The sequence below is a fragment of the Conger conger genome, chromosome 18 (genome assembly GCF_963514075.1).
Source record: "Conger conger chromosome 18, fConCon1.1, whole genome shotgun sequence".
NCBI classification, from domain to species: domain Eukaryota; kingdom Metazoa; phylum Chordata; class Actinopteri; order Anguilliformes; family Congridae; genus Conger; species Conger conger.
The window spans coordinates 18,305,423-18,324,771 of NC_083777.1; the positions used below are offsets into that span (position 1 = coordinate 18,305,423).

The 19,349-nt window shown below is 44.6% G+C and overlaps 1 protein-coding gene across 1 annotated transcript; it reads left to right on the top strand.

The window, feature by feature from the left end:
- Positions 1 to 305: 305 nt before the first annotated feature.
- Positions 306 to 10,403, top strand: phf10 (PHD finger protein 10). The gene is made up of 12 exons (XM_061228051.1): positions 306 to 413; positions 1,465 to 1,571; positions 1,751 to 1,881; positions 2,280 to 2,363; positions 2,480 to 2,604; positions 2,871 to 3,020; positions 3,334 to 3,443; positions 3,550 to 3,700; positions 4,142 to 4,285; positions 7,991 to 8,099; positions 8,495 to 8,683; positions 9,980 to 10,403. Exons 1-12 carry the CDS (start codon positions 345 to 347, stop codon positions 10,066 to 10,068), a joined length of 1,458 nt encoding a protein of 485 aa, XP_061084035.1. The 5' UTR covers positions 306 to 344; the 3' UTR covers positions 10,069 to 10,403.
- The last annotated feature ends 8,946 nt before the right edge of the window (positions 10,404 to 19,349 follow it).

The following is a 19,349-nucleotide window of genomic DNA, read 5'->3' on the forward strand; positions in this document are numbered from 1 at the left end:
AGAAAGCACCGTGTATTGTTTCTATAACGACACCCTTTTAGGACGGTTTTGATGATGTTAGCCGGACTGAATAATAAGAACACGTGCTAAAGGCGTGGTGCTAAAGGAAGCTACAAAATTATTTTTTCATCAAATGTTAAATTATGTGGAGAATATATTGAGTAATCCTGTTATTCTTCGATTTTTGTGCCATAAGAGAAACATTTTAACCCGTGAATACTAGTAAATAATTAAAGAGTGAGCGATGGCGTTCGCAAGACTAAAAGATGAGGGAACTTTGTTTCGCTTTACTGTGTTTCCGATACGTTTCACATGACACGCGCTCATCGTCGTTGATAGTAAACATGGCCGCTGTTCTCCCTTCGAGAGCTTGCGATAGCAACCCTGCAACTCCGGGCACACAATCATTAAAGGTAAAAAAAGAAAAGAAAATTGGGGTGGAATGGCAGCAACTCAGATATTCAAAACGTAAGATGATAAGATACTGAACAGGGGGAGCAGACCTTTAGGAAAATTGTGCTGCATGGACGGAAACCATTAGATACAGTAACGTTAACCTCATTCCTTTGTTCCATTTGTTCACTCGTATAATGTTAGCTAATAACGTTAACCATTACAAGAACCACATAAGCACATCACCATCCAACCTGTTTGGAAATGAATAATAACATATATTTTCCTTGTTAAAATGCGGAAATCCTTTTCGAAATGAGCTCATAAGTCGACCATTTTCCCTCAGCTAAATTTGCTACGCATCTACCGTTAGTTTAGAGAGGTTTCAATGAACCCTCTGATAAATTGAACACGTAACGTTAGCTAAGTTAGTTTAGAACATTTAATTAACATTAAGTTAAGAAAGTTGGCTTGGTAACGAAATGAAAACAGCGTTTTGGCCTGTCAAAACTAAGACATCCATGCTGGTTGCTCGCAAGTTAACTTAACGGAGTAAGTTGTGATAGCCAAATATTTGGAGGTTTTGTTGGAAGCATGCGCGGATTGGAGATAATGCCGAAGACGTTGCCTTGGAGACCGAAATGCTACCTTCTGAAGGCATCAAATGCACGATAAAGTAACTACAGTTTTAAACACAGGCTAACTACGGGTATAAATACTAAACTGCCCTATCGCCCATTAAGTAAAAAAATAAAAATAAAATAAAAATGGAAAAAGCCGGAAAAATAAGATTTGGCAATATAGAGAAGAAGGTAATTTATTGCTTTGAATTGTGTTATTGTATTGTAACTTTTGGCCGGAAAAGCACTCCACAAATGACTGTTGGCTGTTCCTGAGTTGCACCTCCACTTAAGATAGTTGAAAACACAGAAACACAGTTGTGAATATTGCAGGTATTTGTTGCATTATAAGATTTTTATGAGCTGATAAAATTAACAACTTCTACAAAATGGTGTTATGAACAGTTCTGTCCTCAATGGGGAATGTTGATATTGTGGTCTCTTGGTGCAGGATGACACAGAAGACAATTCTAACGATGGCAGTCAGGCCCCCAAGAGACGTCGAATGGGATCTGGAGACAGTTCCAGAAGCTGTGACACCTCCAGCCAGGATCTTGGGTAAAGACCATCTTAGCTCTTAATTGAGAAGCGCATCCTACATAAAATGGGGGGGAAAGGCCTACTGCTCTGCATATTCGGCATTTTGAATACGGGAAATATCATTTTGTGAGTAGCGGTTCCAAGAGTAAATTGAATCTCAAAAGTGATTAACGTTGTTGTCCGATCCCCCTTCTCAGGCTCACATACTTCCCAGCAGAGAACCTGGTTGAGTACAAGTGGCCCTCAGACGACAGTGGGGAGTACTACATGCTCCAGGAGCAAGTTAGCGAATACCTGGGAGTCACTTCTTTTAAGCGTAAATACCCAGGTAATGTTCCCTTCCAGGTTTCAGGAAAATGGATTTAAATTTGAAGGAACAATGCGTTGTTCCTGGATATTGATTCCCTCGTAACCATTTTCAGGGTTTACAGCTGTTTCTCACTTGTTTGAGATGAAGTGTAACCCTTCATTGATTTGGGCTCCTGTGAAATGGAAGAATTATTTCAGGTTCATTTTGATGCTTTTCATTCATTCATTATCTTTGGCACATTATAAGTTCATTCTTCTGTCTTTTAAAATTTGTATGTTGGTTTTGGTCCATCATTAATGGTATTGGCAGGGCATTTGTGTGAGAGCAGTGACAGGATGCAGTACTGAACCCATACAAAAGGAGAAATCTATGAATTAAAAGTCAAAGAAAGTCCATTATTCTCTGGTTTCTTTTAGATTTGGAGAGGAGAGACCTTTCTCACAAGGAGAAATTATACCTGAGGGAGCAAAATGTCATCACGGAGACACAGTGTACCTTAGGTGAGTCTCTTTTCTAAAAAAACAGCTTGGGATGTGCTCAATTTGCATATATTACAACACATTTTTTTATTGGTTCTTTGAGGCCATTCATAAATGCTTTTTGTCTGTTCTTTCAGGACTTACTGCTCTGCGCAGCGATGAGGTCATCGATCTGATGATGAAAGAGTACCCTGCCAAACATGCAGAGTACTCTGTCATCCTCCAGGAGAGAGAGCGCCAGAGAATCACGAAAGAGTACTCTGTGAGTGCAGAGAGACATTTCAAAGATACAATAAAGAATGTTCTAGCATTCCTAAGATGAATGATGAATTTACTTTAAGCGTCAAAAATGCATATTTACCATATCCTTGTTGTCTCTTTCAGTGCAGGAGTAATGTCCATACCTGTTCAATTGTATTGTACAGTCTCATTCCTTTGTCGCTGGAGGATTGTCCATTTGCGATGAGACCATGTTAAAATGCTGTGCGTATTAAAAGCACTCACTCCTGCTCTTCTTCCTCTCACCAGCAAATGCAGCAGCAGACCTCTCAGAAGGTGGAGGCCAGCAAAGTACCTGAGTACATCAAGAAAGCAGCGAAGAAGGCCGCGGAGTTCAACAGCAACTTCAACCGAGAGAGAATGGAGGAGAGGAGAGCCTACTTTGATCTGCAGACACATGTGAGCCAGGCCACGGGGGGCAGGGTGCTTGTGATGTACTTCAGACACTGAGAGATTCTCCTTTCTGTTTGTGCTTCCGTTTGTCTGATCCCTCTGGTGGTTTCTTTAGGCATGAGGAACAGGCAGTGTGTGTGTGCAGTGTTTTATGGGCAGAAACACATTTATTCCCAGCAAATGAACTGAGTTAAGTGTAGTACTTGTATGTGGCTGGGAGAGGAAACCAGATCAGATGCAGTGTTTGAGGGTGATTGTGTGAATGAAGTGTGAGAATGGTGTGAATATAGCTGTGACCGTTTTCCTCACTGTTTGACAGATCATACAGGTGCCTCAAGGGCAGTACAGAGTCCTTCCCCCAGAAAAAACCAAGACTGGGCCCTACCCAGTAGCCCTCATCCCTGGCCAGTTCCAGGACTATTACAAAAGGTACCCGGCATTACCTATGTGTTTGCGTGCAGACACAAGCTCTGTGTGTGTGTGTGTGTGTGTGTTACTCACTCTCCTCACGGACTGCATTACCTGTGTGTGTTAGGTACTCTCCTAACGAGCTGCGCTACCTCCCGCTGAACACGGCCCTGTACGAACCCCCTCTGGACCCTGAGCTGCCTGCCCCCGACAGCGACGGAGACTCCGAGGATGGAGAGGAGAACCGGGAGGAGGGGAAGAAGAACAAGGGCTCCTCAGTAAGGGACACAACTATGAGCACGCGCACATACTCCCACCCACTCCGAGCCAGCGTGTGTGAGCATATGTGTGTGTGTGTGTGTGTGTGTCCATGTGCGGTTCTGTGGGTGAAACCGTGAAAGTGGAATCGGTCCTACTGCATGACTGCATGACTGTGTGTGTGTGTGTGTATATGTGTGTATGTGTGTGTATATGTGTGTATGTGTGTGTGTGTGTGTGTGTGTGTGTGTGTGTGTGTGTGTGTGTATGTGTGTGTATGTGTGTGTATGTGTGTGTATGTGTGTGTATGTGTGTGTATATGTGTGTGTGTGTGTGTGTGTGTGTGTGTGTGTGTGTGTGTGTGTGTGTGTGTGTGTGTGTGTGTGTGCGGGCGGGCGGGCGGGCGCACACATTGAAAGTGGAATCGGTCCCACTGAGTGACTGCGCTCCTCTCCCCACAGGACAGCTCCTCTGGGAACACGTCGGACGGAGACAGCCAGGACAGCGGGGCCCAGGCCAAAGGGAAGAGCAAAGAGAGAGCAGGGCCCCCGGCTAAAGACGCCCCCGCCCGCCCCCTCCAACACAAATCTGCCTCCGGGTACAAGGTAGAAGACAAAAGCCCCTGACTTTTTCCAAAAGCGTCTCTTCCCCCCCCACGTGTCCCCACCCCCAGCAGGCAGGTGGTCCTTTGGGCTGTAACTTCCTCTCGGGCTTCCTGTGTGCAGTCTGCAGGCCTGCTCCATCCTCCTCTTTCGCCTGTTACCGTTTCCTCCTCAATTATTCACCCGGACCGCCACTCAATGACTCCAGCAAAAACTTCTACAGCAATAATGCTTTTTCCCCCCCCGTCTTTTTTTTGGTGATTGTGTTCTCCAGTGGGGATTTTGTGTGCCCATTTTCCCCTCTTACTGCACTTTTCGTTCAATAGAGCCCCTTGCGTTTAATTCCCTGTCCTCTGAATGTCTTAATGATATACCTCTTTGCTGCCAGCCTGTTAGTACAGCTAAAAGGCAAGTAAGCAGATGATTTTGGCTGCTAGAGTTACTTGCGCTAACGGTTAGTTTCAATAAACAACTTATTGGCTGTCTCAATAGCACTGAAATGCAACATGTTATGAACACTAAATGGTTTGAAAGTGAAGATTTGAGTTTAAATGTTCCTAAGTGTATGTAATTTCACTCCATGCTTTACGCAGCATTTTTGTGAAGTCCAAGTGTTATCAAACTAGCGTTTGATATGAAATTGTTACGGGATGGTGTGCGTTCTGACAGCACGGCCTCGCTGCTCTCCGGACCTCGACGAAGAGGCCCAAGTGCTTATTTTCTTGGTTTACGTTTATTTGGTTGCCTTTGGTAGAATATATCATTGTTTTGGAAGTATTCTTGTAAGGATTTTGTAGATTTCGGATCAACAAAAGATCTACCTTTTGACCTCATTTGCGAACTTTGCATGACTCGGTTTGACAAAATGTCTGACTGAATTCACAAGCGAAGCAAAGCACTGCATATGTTTGTACAGAGCCGTAAATTGGTACACTGGGTCTGCTCAAGACCTGCATGGGAAAAAGATGAATTCCCACAAAAGCACTTTTACCGAACGCATTGAAGCACTGCCTTTTACTCTTGGCTTATCCTGGCCATGGTCATATATGTAAACATATCACTGACATCCATGACAGCAATGATAATTCTCCCTCCAATAGTTTCATATGAACAGACATGTATTGACTGTTTAGCTGTTCTGAAGGAGAGCACGATTGATGGAAGGTAGCATTTAAAAGCAATATGGTGCCAAAGGGAATTTGAAGTTTTGTCTCGGTTTTGTAGTTTCTGCATCGTGTATTGTTTACTCGCCCTCTTTACTCTCCTGTAGCCCTCACAAGTAGCATAAACGTAGGATGTAGTTCAGTACTGTAAGACAGGAATTAGAGAGGGGAATCTACACATTTGGAACAGTTTTTGAGGTTTTCTCAATAATTGCCTTGGCTGTGTTGGAGAGAAGACTTTTGATGTTAGGTGAGCGTTGCTTTGTTAACTGAAGCATTGCAGTGGAGTTTCTTATTGGACCGCTGTAAGTAGGAGCATGAAGTCACATGACAATGACCATATATCCAGCTAGATTCAGGATGTCGTAAGGGCTCCACCTACTGGACAAACATGGTCTTGTCTGAGACGACTGCTGGCTTGTTCATTCTGATGATATGTTCGTTTTGAACGTTACCAGTGTTAATTGATCACTTGTACCCAAGACAAAATGCATGTGCACAATGGAAATTTTTCCATGTTTGTCTGACATTCCAATGTTCCTATTTATCTTGGACCCCCCCCAAACCTTACTTTTTTTTTGACTCAACCAAAAGTAAAAAAAGGATAGCTTCAAATGTCTCTCCTAACTCACCTAATGTCTCTGGTCAAACAGGGACATTGAGCTGGATCTCACCAAGAACCAAGTGCTTGCATCCTATCTTAGTACTGGCACAGACCGGGACCGGTGTCTGCCCGTTCCAGTCTGTCGAGCTGTAGGTACAGCTTCTGTTGATCCGTCACGCAGAATGTTGACGACCTTTGATCTGTTGTATTTGTTCTCCAGTCTTTTCTGTGACTTATTAACACATATGATTTGGGCGCGATGACTTGGCTAAAAGCGCACCCCGGTCGTCTCTTACAGACCGCCGCGGTCCCTGTAGCGTCTCCGAGCCCAGGCCTAGCCCCTTACGTGTTCTAACTGTGAAGTAGTTTTATTGATTTCCTGTGTTGACTGAATACCTGTGTGTGCTTTATTAACCCTTGCCTCCCCTGCCCCTCGTTTGTGTGTTTGTTCTACCGGGCCTTTACTGCTTTTCTTCACAAAAAGATTTTTTATAGCAGGAAATGTCAGTATTTAGAAGTTCTACTACAGCTACATATTGAAATAAAGGTTTTAAACAAATGCACTCTATACAGATTTTTTTAATTGACATTGTGTGTGATTTTGGTAGCGCTCTGTGGTAGAGGTGTGCTTACCTGTGGGTCCTCTTTAGTGTGCATACTATACCTGGCACACTACCTCCTGAAGTGGGGACTGCACTATTACAACAGCAGGCTACACTGAACCCACCCTCTTAGTGCTCTCCACCTTCTGCCGCATTCATTTTACAGCCTGCATCGAAGAGTACATCTGCACAGCAAGAACTGTTGCTGCAAAATCTCAAACAGGATTGACAATATGTGGCCTGATTAATTTATTAATTTATTTGCATTTGATTTTTTGCACGTCTTTTTATTTAAGTGGATGATGTGGAGGAGTGTACTTGCACAGTCCAATGTGGGCCATTGCAGCCAGTCAGAACCTCAGAATCAGACTGACATTTTATTTTCAGCTTCACTTCAATCTGAAATCTGGTATCTTATCCTGGGTCTTCCAAAATCACTGATTTTCTAATTAAAGCATGTTTTGTGCTCGATTATTCCAGATAAAAACTCGATTATTCCAGATAAAAACTGCCAGCATTTTAAGGTTTTTCCTAGCTGCTGCATGACAGTTAAATCATGATAATCATGAGAAATTGTTTTAATCATAAGCAGTTTTCTATTAGCCAAAATCTTGGTCCCTGTATTTTGGTTTTTACTTATTGCTTTGAATAGTCAATACAAAGGCTCATTGTCGCCCTCTGGTGGTAAAAAGCATGAAACGTAATTCTCAGTCAAGATTATTGTCCTGATATTATGGATCCATACAGGTGACAAATGTTGAGCCATTTACCATTTACCATTCAAACCACCCTGTCTGGCACCAACAATCATTCCAGGGTCAAAGTCACTTGGTTCATATTTCTTCCCCGTTCTGACATTTGGTCTGAAAAACCTCTTTACCACACATGCTTGCTTCCCCATAATTGGTTGATTAAATATTTGTTAACAAGCTGGTGTACAGGTCTACCTAATGAAGTGGTCACTGAGTGTATTTATAAAATGCAATCTGTATAAATTATAAAAAATATATACATTTTGTATATGCAAGGAATTTCTGGTAATGCTTGAAACATTTCAGGGTATTCTTATATTATTCAAAAACAAATGGTATTTTTAAACTGGTCATATATTTTAAACATTTTAAGTACTGTAGAGGATTTGTATTTTGGTTTGTTTTGGTTGGTTCCGTGGCATTTTGGGGGCGGGGGAGGCATTGTTGCTGTGATACGGAGCATGCTCTTTGAGTGTTGAGAAAGTTGGGTATTTTTAGCTGGGTGTATTTTGGCCCTGAGTGCCTGTTTCTCATGCTGAAGCGGACCCTATTGCAGTAGTTTTTATAGCATTGTTCTGCCCTTCCAGCCTAAGGTCATTCCAAATGCAATATGTGGCATATGTCAGAAGGGTAAGGACTCCAACAAGAAGGGAAAGCCAGAAGCACTCATTCACTGCTCCCAGTGCAGAAACAGCGGTGAGTACACGCACTTCCTCTCCTAATGTATATTACTTTGTTGAATGATTATATTACGTGACAGAACACTGGTAATTGGTCTGTATGATGTGACGGTACAGTCCTGTTGAATGGTGTGTATGATGTGATGGTACTGTGCTGATTGGTGTGTGAGATGTGACAGAACAGTGCTGATTGGTGTGTGAGTTGTGACAGGACAATGGTGATTGGTCTATAAGACATGCCGGAACAGTGCTGTTGAATGGTGTGTCTGATGTGATGGTACAGTGCTGATTGGTGTGTGAGATGTGACAGAACAGTGCTGATTGGTCTGTATGATGTGACAGAACACTTGTGATTGGTATGTAAGACGTGACGGTGCAGTGCTGTTGAATGGTGGACTCTCTCTGTCTCAGGTCACCCGTCATGTCTGGACATGAGTGTGGAGCTGGTGGCCATGATTAAGACCTACCCCTGGCAGTGCATGGAGTGTAAGACCTGCATGGTGTGTGAGCAGCCTCATCACGAGGACGAGATGATGTTCTGTGATAAGTGTGACCGTGGCTTCCACACCTTCTGCGTGGGGGTGGACTCTATCCCACTGGGTGAGCTCCCGTCCACACCTACATCTCATCATTTATTTCAGTCTGCCTCTACAGTCCCAGATCACATTTATATACATCTGCCTCTACAGTCCCAGATCACATTTATATACATCTGCCTCTCCAGTCCCAGCTAACATTAATATACATCTGCCTCTCCAGTCCCAGCTAACATTAATATACATCTGCCTCTCCAGTCCCAGCTAACATTAATATACATCTGCCGCTCCTGTCCCAGATCACATTTATATACATCTGCCTCTACAGTCCCAGATCACATTAATATTCATCTGCCTCTCCAGTCCCAGCTAACATTAATATACATCTGCCTCTATAGTCCCCAATAACATTTATATACATCTGCCTCGACAGTCCCAGATCACATTAATATTCATCTGCCTCTCCAGTCCCAGCTAACATTAATATACATCTGCCTCTCCAGTCCCAGCTAACATTAATATACATCTGCCTCTATAGTCCCCAATAACATTTATATACATCTGCCTCGACAGTCCCAGATCACATTTATATACATCTGCCTCGACAGTCCCAGATAACATTTATATACATCTGCCTCTCCAGTCCCCAATAACATTTATATACATCTGCCTCTACAGTCCCAGATAACATTTATATACATCTGCCTCTACAGTCCCAGATCACATTTATATACATCTGCCTCGACAGTCCCCAATAACATTTATATACATCTGCCTCTACAGTCCCAGATCACGTTTATATACATCTGCCTCTACAGTCCTAGATCACATTTATATACATCTGCCTCGACAGTCCCAGATAACATTTATATAAATCTCTGTTCATCAAATCTACAGTCCCAGTTAACAGGCTCATTTAAAAACACTCCCTCTGTTGGCCAGGTGTGAGAAGTGCTTTCTGTGTTGCAAGAGATTCATTTTGCAAATGATATTTATAAAAGGGTCTTGTTGTGAAAAAGTGTCTGGAATGCGCGTCTGTTTCCAGACCGATGTGAGTAACTGTGTTATAAAAGTCAACTGTATACTTGCCCTCTGTTTTCTCCCACAGTTATTAGTCAGATGTTTTTCAGATTTTGAGTTTAAATAGTTTTCAGACACAACACGCGAAGTGACTGTGAATGTGAAAATAGTGTTTTCATTGTGGTAAAGAGGTTAGAGTGGGGTGGCTTGGGTCGCTGACTCGCTCTCCAGGGGCACCTATCAGGCGCTGCCATCTTAAAAATAGCGACTGTGTTGAGTCTGTGGTGCATTGTGGGTAAGTGGACTAACCTCCAGCATTTATCCTTTCTGTCTTCCTCAGGTTGCTGGGTTTGTGATTGTTGCACCAAGGAATTTTCAACCCCAAAGAAAAAAGGAGGAACAAAAACTCCAAAAAAGTCACATAAATAGGGCTGTGGGATTGCTGGAGCTTAGGCAGATGGAGGGATTGGATTGGTGGAGCTCAGGCAGATAGAGGGCTGTGAGTGGTGGATTTCAGGCAGATGGAGCAATGGGATTGGTGGATTTCACATGGCTGAAGGGAGAACAGAGAAAAGGGTGGCAGAAAGCTTTTTTTAAAACTGGTGCTTTTAATGTTTGTCACACTGTTTTGTACCTCTCAGGTTTAAGCACAAAGTCCTTAAAATCATGTATATATTGCTTTGCTTTGTTGCATTTACAACCGTAACCATGGAATTGTATTTAATTTTCCGAATAAATGGTGCTTTTTTTTGTTTTTTTACTCATCTCTCAAGGAATGCCCTGCGTTTTCTTACCCACACCCTTTATTCCTCGTACAGATGAAGTCACAGCCGAGTGAGGTAACAGCAGCAAGCCTTATATGATTTTCATTTCAAGTGCTGAATGACTAATGATCTCCAGAAAGGTCTCTCAAATCACAGTAGAAATCATATGACAAGTTCCAGCGCCAGTTTAAAGGTACAATAGGTAATTTTGGACTTCTAACGGTCAAGAGAGGAATTGCAGCAACAAACACCCTCAAACCACAACGCTGTTTATCCCACCTTTTCTCTGTGAATGTGCTGACGTTGAAATGCCAATTTTCAGCCAATGAGCTTGATTTATTGTACAGCTATACTATGTTTTGCTACAGAGCATCAGTGCGTCAACTGTATATTTCGAAACCCAAATTTAAGAACTATAAACACAGACAGATGGTAAGTCAACATGTCAGTGAGCCTTTTTCAATGGTATGAAGGGATTTACAATGGTCTTGTAACAATGATTTAACACAAAAATCTTACCTATTGTACCTTTTATGATCCCCACCCCATTGATGCAGAAACGGGAGCTGCACTCCCATAGGGCTCGATGCCAGCAGGCAGCTAACCGTCAGGTGTACTGTAGGTGCCTTTGGCTTTGGGCCAGGGTGGGCTTAGGGCTACGAGTTTAGCGATAAGTTTAGGGTTAGGGATTGGGGTTAGGGTTGGGGTACCTGATAGGCCCGGCCCCCAGATGGTTTATAGTGCTGCTCGCACACGCGGATCTCTTTACAGGCCGTTTGAGTGGAGAAAGAGGCCAGCCAAGGCCTGGCTGCTGTTCTGTGATTTTTCTGAGCGCTGGAGGGCTGCTGGCTGAATGCACTGCGCAGGCCTGCTGTTACTGTTCAGGTGAATCTGCCTTCTCGCCTCCCAGCGGCCGGCTCCTGTTTCTCAACGGCCGCGTACGTCCGCCACCTGCCCCTAGCACAGCGCAGAGAAACCCAATAACACTTTACACCACCGTGCAGCCTGAAATAACCGTGCCGCTTTAGGTTTGGGGGTATTGTATTATTATTATTTTTTTCTTTTCCCCCCTTTGTTCTGTTTGTTATGTTACGGTTGATATGTGCTGCTGTGCGCAAGGTGTTTTTCCGTGTTGGGCCACTAGATGGCAGCTGCACATGCCCTCACATCCTTCAGGTCAGGGCCCAGAGAACTGCAGGAATCTGCCTTTCCAAACAGCACCGTGTCCGCTGGGTTTGTGCACATAGCCAGCATGTAGGTCATTTTGAGGAAGTGAGGGGCGCTTTTTTAACCCTTGTGTTTGGTTTAGGTCAAATTCACCCATTTCAAAGTAGTGAAAGAGGAATGACACTCAGTCATTTATTCATAACCGGTGATTAGACCCATGTACCTTTGGTTCTTGCTGTGTTTCTGTCTGTTCTACGTTATCTATTATGTGTTTTTGCCTATGTGGTTTCTTTGAATACAAGATAAAAATGAGAAATCATGTTTAATTTGAATTTTTACACATGATTTATATCCCCCATACCTTTGCCTTTCACAAAAACCTATATAATCTGTAGGTTTATAATTATGGATATAATTCCCAATGAAGTCCTGTGTATATCTGAACCAGGCATTATATTTGAACGGTTTCACTTGAGTAAAATGGAGCACAAGGGTTAAAAAGGTTTTCCTGGGTATAAAATACAGTTGACCCAAATGTATTTTTTTCCAGTTTTTTTATCCTTGCCTTCACCGTTTGGAGCGTAATTATATTGGTGATTGGCTTCATCAGTGTGCAGAGGAGTGTGCTCTGAAATGCTCTGTCGCTGCTGCTGTAGCTTGTGGCTGACCGCAGACTACAGCCCCGATTCTGCCTCTCAGAAAGCTGTTAGCTCCAGTTTTTTTTTCAATGGGACCAGTGCCTGCCATTATCTGGCCAAATTACAGTGATTTTCTTCACTAAAAAGGGGAATTTATAATATGAGCTGCTCGCAGTGGAATTGCATGTTTATATGCTTAGCCGTAGTAACAGTGTACTGTGACCTTAATTAATGTAACCAGCACGTCGTGCTGTCCATTTGCAATGTTTGCGCTCTTTATTATTTCACACAAGCATCAGACTGTCCCAGAATACGAGCGGAGTGTAATTCCTGCTGTAATCGTATATTTGGGCCTGACCCGGGTTGTATGGTACTCAGGTGCTGAGCCAATCAGGGCTGGACACTCTGCTGTGGAATTTAGTGGGAGCAGGTCGGACTCCCGTGTTACTTCATTACATCATCGCTCATCTACTTTTTGGTGTGGGTGGTGTTGCCCTCCTGTCTCTGTGTGTCCCTCCCCCGTTCCCAAACCGTAACGTTGTCCCATCAGAATTTAGCTAAGTGGGGCTAGCGTATGGGCACTGCCCTCTGACTGACCGGGGTCACCTGAGCGCGACAGCGCAACCTTTGACCTCTGGGGAAGCCCTCACTTTCTCCAGACCTGGATAGCAGTATTGAAGTGCTGTATGCTGACATTTCCCAAATTGTAACCCCATTGTGTCTTCGCCTGCATTCAGTACCCTTGAAACACCAAGAGGGTCACAGTAATCAAGTGTGCACGAAAGCTACAATCTTGAGCATATGTTTCTGTTTGTGTTTATTTACTCGTGACCCCTACTGGTGAAAATGTGCGTAACACTGCTCTGTCAGTCGGCCTTTCGAGCGCGCCGCTGGATTAGCGCTAGCCTGGGACTTCACAGCTCATAAAAGCTCTGTTTCTACACTGCAGACAGAGCCAATAGTTTTAGATTATCACGTTCGTCTGAAGGCAAGCATGGTTTTTGGAAGGATGCACAGAGAATGCACATTTTATTTGAGGATTCCTATGCAATAAGGAACAGGTGTTTGTGGGTTGGTGAGATGACTCCGTTGTACACGGTTATGAGCGGTGTTCTGGTTATGCTGCGAGATGGTGCTCACTGGTGCCACTGCGGTTGGCTCCAGTATCGGTCATTTAGACTAGTTTTCAATGTAAAGTCGATGGTACAATTGTCAAAATACAAAGGCGATTTTTCCCCACAAGACAATTTAGTTAATATGTGGTTTTTCTTCATCTAATGACTCCGCAGGTGCCGATTGTCTGTTAGTGTGTTATTGGGACAATACAGCAATACTTTGTGGACAAATCGGGGACCGATTATGACACTGTGTCTTATGTGCTTAGTGGAGGAGCCGCACTCTGCTTCCCTACTGCGCAGTCTCTACCTCCAAAGTGCATAACATGGCGGCGCTGGTAAACTTGAGTTCCGCAGCTTCAAGATGCTTTTCAAGAGCCCATGGATCAGTGTGATGGGCCATGTTTTCTCTACACTCTCTGGTGTGCTCCCAGACTGGGGTCTTTCTACTGAAACATAAAGATCTCATTCTGCTGGGAAAACGCTAAATAAACAGGCTGAAACACACTTATGAGTGGTTGAGTGATGGAGATGTGATATTACAGGGACAGTTTCTCTCCCAAGCGCGAGTGATGTTTGATGTGTTTCACTGGATATTGAAGACTACCTGAAAATGATGCAGTGACTGCAAATATCAGTACTGTAATGGTGGAGAAAGAAATGCTTCAATTAACGCATTCGAATTTAACGCCACCGTGTTTCTCTGCTTTACCATTATACTTAATTAGAGCGATCAAAATATTGAGAACAAAAGCAAAAGAGACCAAAATTACTTGGAACATATTACGGCAAAGTTGGACAGAGGCTTTAAGGGCTCTTTACGAAGATGCATAGTGCATAAAATGTTACCTCTATTAAGCAAATCGCCCCCGCCCCCCCAAGAAAAACCTTACTCTGTTTTGGCCAGTGACAGATGCCAGACCTCGAACACCCTGTTCTCTCGGACAGACACCTCTGTCTCCTCAGCGCTAACCGGGGACATTAAAATCAAAGAACATCAGCAACAGTTAGCACGAAGAGAAAAACAAGAAGCACAAGTGTTTGTGTATGAAATGTATACACAATATACACAACGTAAGGGTGGAAATTCGGACTCCGAGTTCGGATCCGGGGGGACCGAGGCCGGGGGACCCCCAAACCCTTGAAGTGACTGACAGTCCATAAACAGACAACGGAGGCCGACTCGGAGCAGAGAGAAGCTGGTCCTGCCTGACATGGGGGTCACGGGGTCAGCCCTCAGCCCCGGCAGGCAGCTTAGGGGTCCCCCGGTTCCCCCGTCCCTGAGGTGGGCCCGGTCGAGCAGCTGGGGGGTGTCAGGGGGTACAAAGAGCCATCTGTGCGTGGCAAACTGTCCCCGGCAGATCCTCCCACACACCTCATTAAACCACGCACTTCATCAAGCCACCACGCTCCCTCTCTGCCTCCAGCGCGTGGGGACCGCACGCTCAGAGCGTTCCCAACACCTCGGCCCGCTTTAAAACCTTTTCCCCCTTCATCTCCAGTTCCCACACCCCACCCAACACCCCCCTGCAAAAGACAAAGGGCTTTGGACAGCTTCCCTGTTTAGTGATCCATCTCACCATTGGGGTGTCCTGACAAAGCAAAAAAAAAAAAAAAAACATCTAAAAGTTAAAAAAATTTTGTATTATTTTAATATAATAGATCCATGTAGTGGGGGAAAATAACATTTATGGAATTTCAGAAGAATTGCGGAAATTTGTTTTAATTTGGTTAAAGATTTTTTTTCTTATCTAAAATTGGAATGTAATATGTGAACAAAAACCACATCAGTAAAGGTTTGAAGGGGCTTCATCAATCAATTAATTTAGGGTGCCTTCATGGGGTGATGGTATTTATTGCGGTTCGGGAAAAGTAATGACCCAGGCAAGCAGACTGAGGCCATTTTTGTGGTGACACGTTTAATTTATGGAATGGGGAGGGATCTTTCTCACAGTGCCCCAAAGTGGCACAATGCCAAGTGTTGGCTGGTCTGCCCTGTGGGTTCTGTTTGGTGTTCCCCTCTCTTCCCTCCCCCCTGCTGCGTGGTGGAGTCGGGCAGTGGTCATTTTGGCTGTGCTGTGGGTGGCTGTGATGTGGCTGCGCTGTTGTGTGCCCCTCAATGTTCACACAGATGGACAACACGCCAGGGATCACAATGACAGTGGCGGTTGTAGTAGGTGACACTGACGTGGGAACAGGACGGTTACTGAGGGTCGGGGCGGGGTGGAGACCTGCCGGACCCCCCAGGCGAAACAGACACACCTCTCTGACCTCTGGCCTGGCTCCAAGGCAAGAGCTTTTCACAATAGGTCTGTCAGCCAATCACAATGCAGAGTTTCAGGACAGGATGGAGCTTCCAGAATGGAAAACAATTATTCTTTGTGCTCTCATTTTTATGTACATTTCGCCTCCGGCACCTTCCATTCGGTAATGCAGCTTTGAAAGGTCTGCTGTGCGTTCCTTTACGGTCTCCTTAGGAGTGCGACACGTAGAAAACAAACTTGGGAACTTTTTGTCAAACATTCCTGGAGCGGGAGCCTGGCTTGCATGCAGAAGGGTGTTGTCAGGCAGGGGGCTCGTTTCTACAGCAGCCCTACAGGGGCGGAGGAAAATGAGGGCAAAGGAGAGAGCGAGGGCAGAGGGAGGATATTTAGGATGTGACCCCCCGTGCCCCCTCCTTCGCTGTTTCCTGCGGAGTGTTGAGACGGCTAAGCGGGCCCTGAGAGCTCTGGGAGGGGTGCGGTCAGGATGCGGAGGGAAAACGCCGGAGCGGGGAAAGCACTGCGCTCCGCTCGGCCAGACAGGAAATGGGCACGGATTCCAAGGAAACCATCTTCCTGACTAATCAGGCGGGCGGGCGGGTGTGCGGAGGGCTGCAGGCCTCTGCACACGGGGACAGGAGCAGCCGAGTCCCTGCATCACCGGCGGCTCTTCAGGAGTTTGTGTTCCGTTTGTCTCGGCCTGGTCGGGTGGGTGCACACGGCCTGGGTTAAGGTGGCCTCCTCTCCACAGTATGGGACTGGGGGCACATGCTGATAAAGAGCAAGTCCGTTCAGTTTTATGGCTGTCTGGTTGTGTCTCCACCGGTAGACGTGGCCGAGCCAAATTCAGTTGTCCACCAAACTAAATGGCACACGTGTTTACAGGTTCTCAGGCCCCATGTAACTATGTATACTCAATCCCATCTGACGCTTAAAGCTCCTCTTTCGCCTTCTGCGGCTATTACCATTATGTTATCAGCTAATATACATTGGCTTTGTTCCTTTCCTGTTCCTATTATGCACTTTTGAGCGTCAGTTTTGATGAGATTGTCTGCCCTCTATCAGAGCTAGGTTAATATCTCTGTGCCCCAAGGAAGTGGTAAGCTATGGATAGTCACTGCATACGTCTCAGGCCAGAGCACTGTTGTCACGTTGTGACTGGCTGACGTTAGTGTGGCATCATCACGACCCCTGCAGCGTTTACAATCTGCATTTGTACTGTCTTGGTCGCTGGCTTTTTGTTCTGAACTTCTCTTCTCCTAAAACGTAAGTATGTACACCTCCTGTGTAATACCAATCACAAAGTAAGAACTGTTCTTACCTGGAAGAGCTAACCCTTGAGATACTGCTTTTCTTAAACTTACCTGTCACTCCATAGGTAAGAAGCACAATCTGATGCAGCGACAGTTCACTGGCTGGGTGTGTATTTGATGTATTGTTGATTGTGTTACTCTTCTCCTCCCTGTCCCAGTGCCTAAAGTTGAAAGGTCAGGTTTGTTTTGGGCCTAGCGAGGAACAGGAACAAAGGTGATGTCGTGTCCCAAGCCGTAAACTCGTCCTTTTGTTTTTCTTTTGAAGGTGCCCCTCCAACTCCTGCTGTGCTTTTATTCAGTTCCTCTCTCTCCGTGGGGGTGGGCGGACAGGGTGTCGTGTGAGGGGCGGCTCTCAAGCTGTCCACTTTCAGCTGTTGTTTCAGTTCCTGCTTTTACCTATTCCTGTTTTTTTTGTGCCTTCCATCATACTCACAAATGTAAATAAATAAACACACACAGAGGTGGAAGGTCCAGAGGTTAGAAAGTAAAAGTCCTGTCATGTGTTTCTTCCACCCATGAACTCTGATTTCACTGCTGACGAATAACACTCATTATCAAATCCAGGTGAGGAGAACTAAATACTGGGGAGGACTTTCTGGACCTGGATTTCCCACCTCTGCATCACATTATCACAGGTTTGGTCATTTTACTCTGCCACAGTACTGCAGTCCCGTCAACGACACAGAGCTAGAGTAATGTCCCATTGCCTTGAATGTTGTGTCAATTATAGTAGAATATGCTCTAATTAGGGTGGAGTAGTTTTAGTATGTTCTAGTGTAATTATGTTGGAGTTGTTTCAGTGTGCTGTAGTACAGTGTGATTATGTTGGAGTTGTTTCAGTGTGCTGTAGTACAGTGTGATTATGTTGGAGTTGTTTCAGTGTGCTGTAGTACAGTGTGATTATGTTGGAGTTGTTTCAGTGTGCTGTATTACAGTGTAATTATGGTGGAGTTGTTTCAGTGTGCTGTAGTGCAGTGTGATTATGTTGGAGTTGTTTCAGTGTGCTGTAATACAGTGTAAATATTATTAATGAACAGTTCTGCCTCAGTGCGTCTCATTGTACTGTCAGATAGATTTATGGTAATGATTCTGCAGGACCTCCGGTCCCCAGCAGAGGGTCTGTTCTTGTTTATAACAGATTTCCAGCAACCTGTTCCTCCACAGGACATCCTGAAAAAGACCCACGCTAACCCACTGAAACAGGTCCACTCTAACCCACTGAAACAGACCTAAACTAACCCACTGAAGTAGACCCACAATAACCCACTGAAACAGGTCCATTCTAACCCACTGAAGCAGACCCACACTAACCCACTGAAACTGGTCCATTTTCATTCTGTGAAAAAAAACAAAAAAACATGTCATTGTGCAATGGCTGTGTGCTGTGTGTGTGTAGCATGGTTTATCACACACAATGTGTACAATAGCAGTGATGTGTGATGTAGCTGTGTTTATCACACACACTGTGTACAATAGCAGTGCTATGTTATGGCAGTGTTTATCACACACACGCACTCACACGCACACACATTCACTGTGTGCAATAGCAGTGCTGTGTTGTAGCAGTGTTTATCTCACACACACACACACACACACACACACACACACACTGTGCACAATAGCAGTGCTGTGTTGTAGCAGTGTTTATCTCACACACACACACACACACACACACACTGTGCACAATAGCAGTGCTGTGTTGTAGCAGTGTTTATCACACACACACTGTGTACAATAGCAGTGCTGTGTAGCAGTGTTTATCACACACACTGTACAATATCAGTGCTGTGTTGTAGCAGTGTTTATCAAACACACTGTACAATAGCAGTGCTGTGTTGTAGCAGTGTTTATCACACACTGTGTACAATAGCAGTGCTATGTTATGGCAGTGTTTATCACACACACGCACTCACTGTTCACAATAGCAGTGCTGTGTTGTAGCAGTGTTTATCACACACACAGTGTACAATAGCAGTGCTGTGTAGCAGTGTTTATCACACACACTGTACAATATCAGTGCTGTGTTGTAGCAGTGTTTATCACACACACTGTACAATAGCAGTGCTGTGTTGTAGCAGTGTTTATCAAACACACTGTACAATAGCAGTGCTGTGTTGTAGCAGTGTTTATCACACTCTGTACACAATAGCAGTGCTGTGTTGTAGCAGTGTTTATCACACACACTCTTTACAATAGCAGCGCTGTGCGGTGTATGTCAGATTTCCTCTTTCCCCTCCTTGCACTGCTTAGTGGATACAGGGTGGGTACGGGAAAGGGTTTCCTCTTAGGCCCTGATATGCTTCCTCAGTAAAACTCTGCCCTAACCCTCATCAGCATGAACAACAAAGCAGGCTTCCTACTGCCATACATGCCCTCTGTCTGAGAGACTTCATCTGTTTACACTGGACCACAATCCTGGGCCGTGTTTTTATTTGAAGTAATTCATGTTATT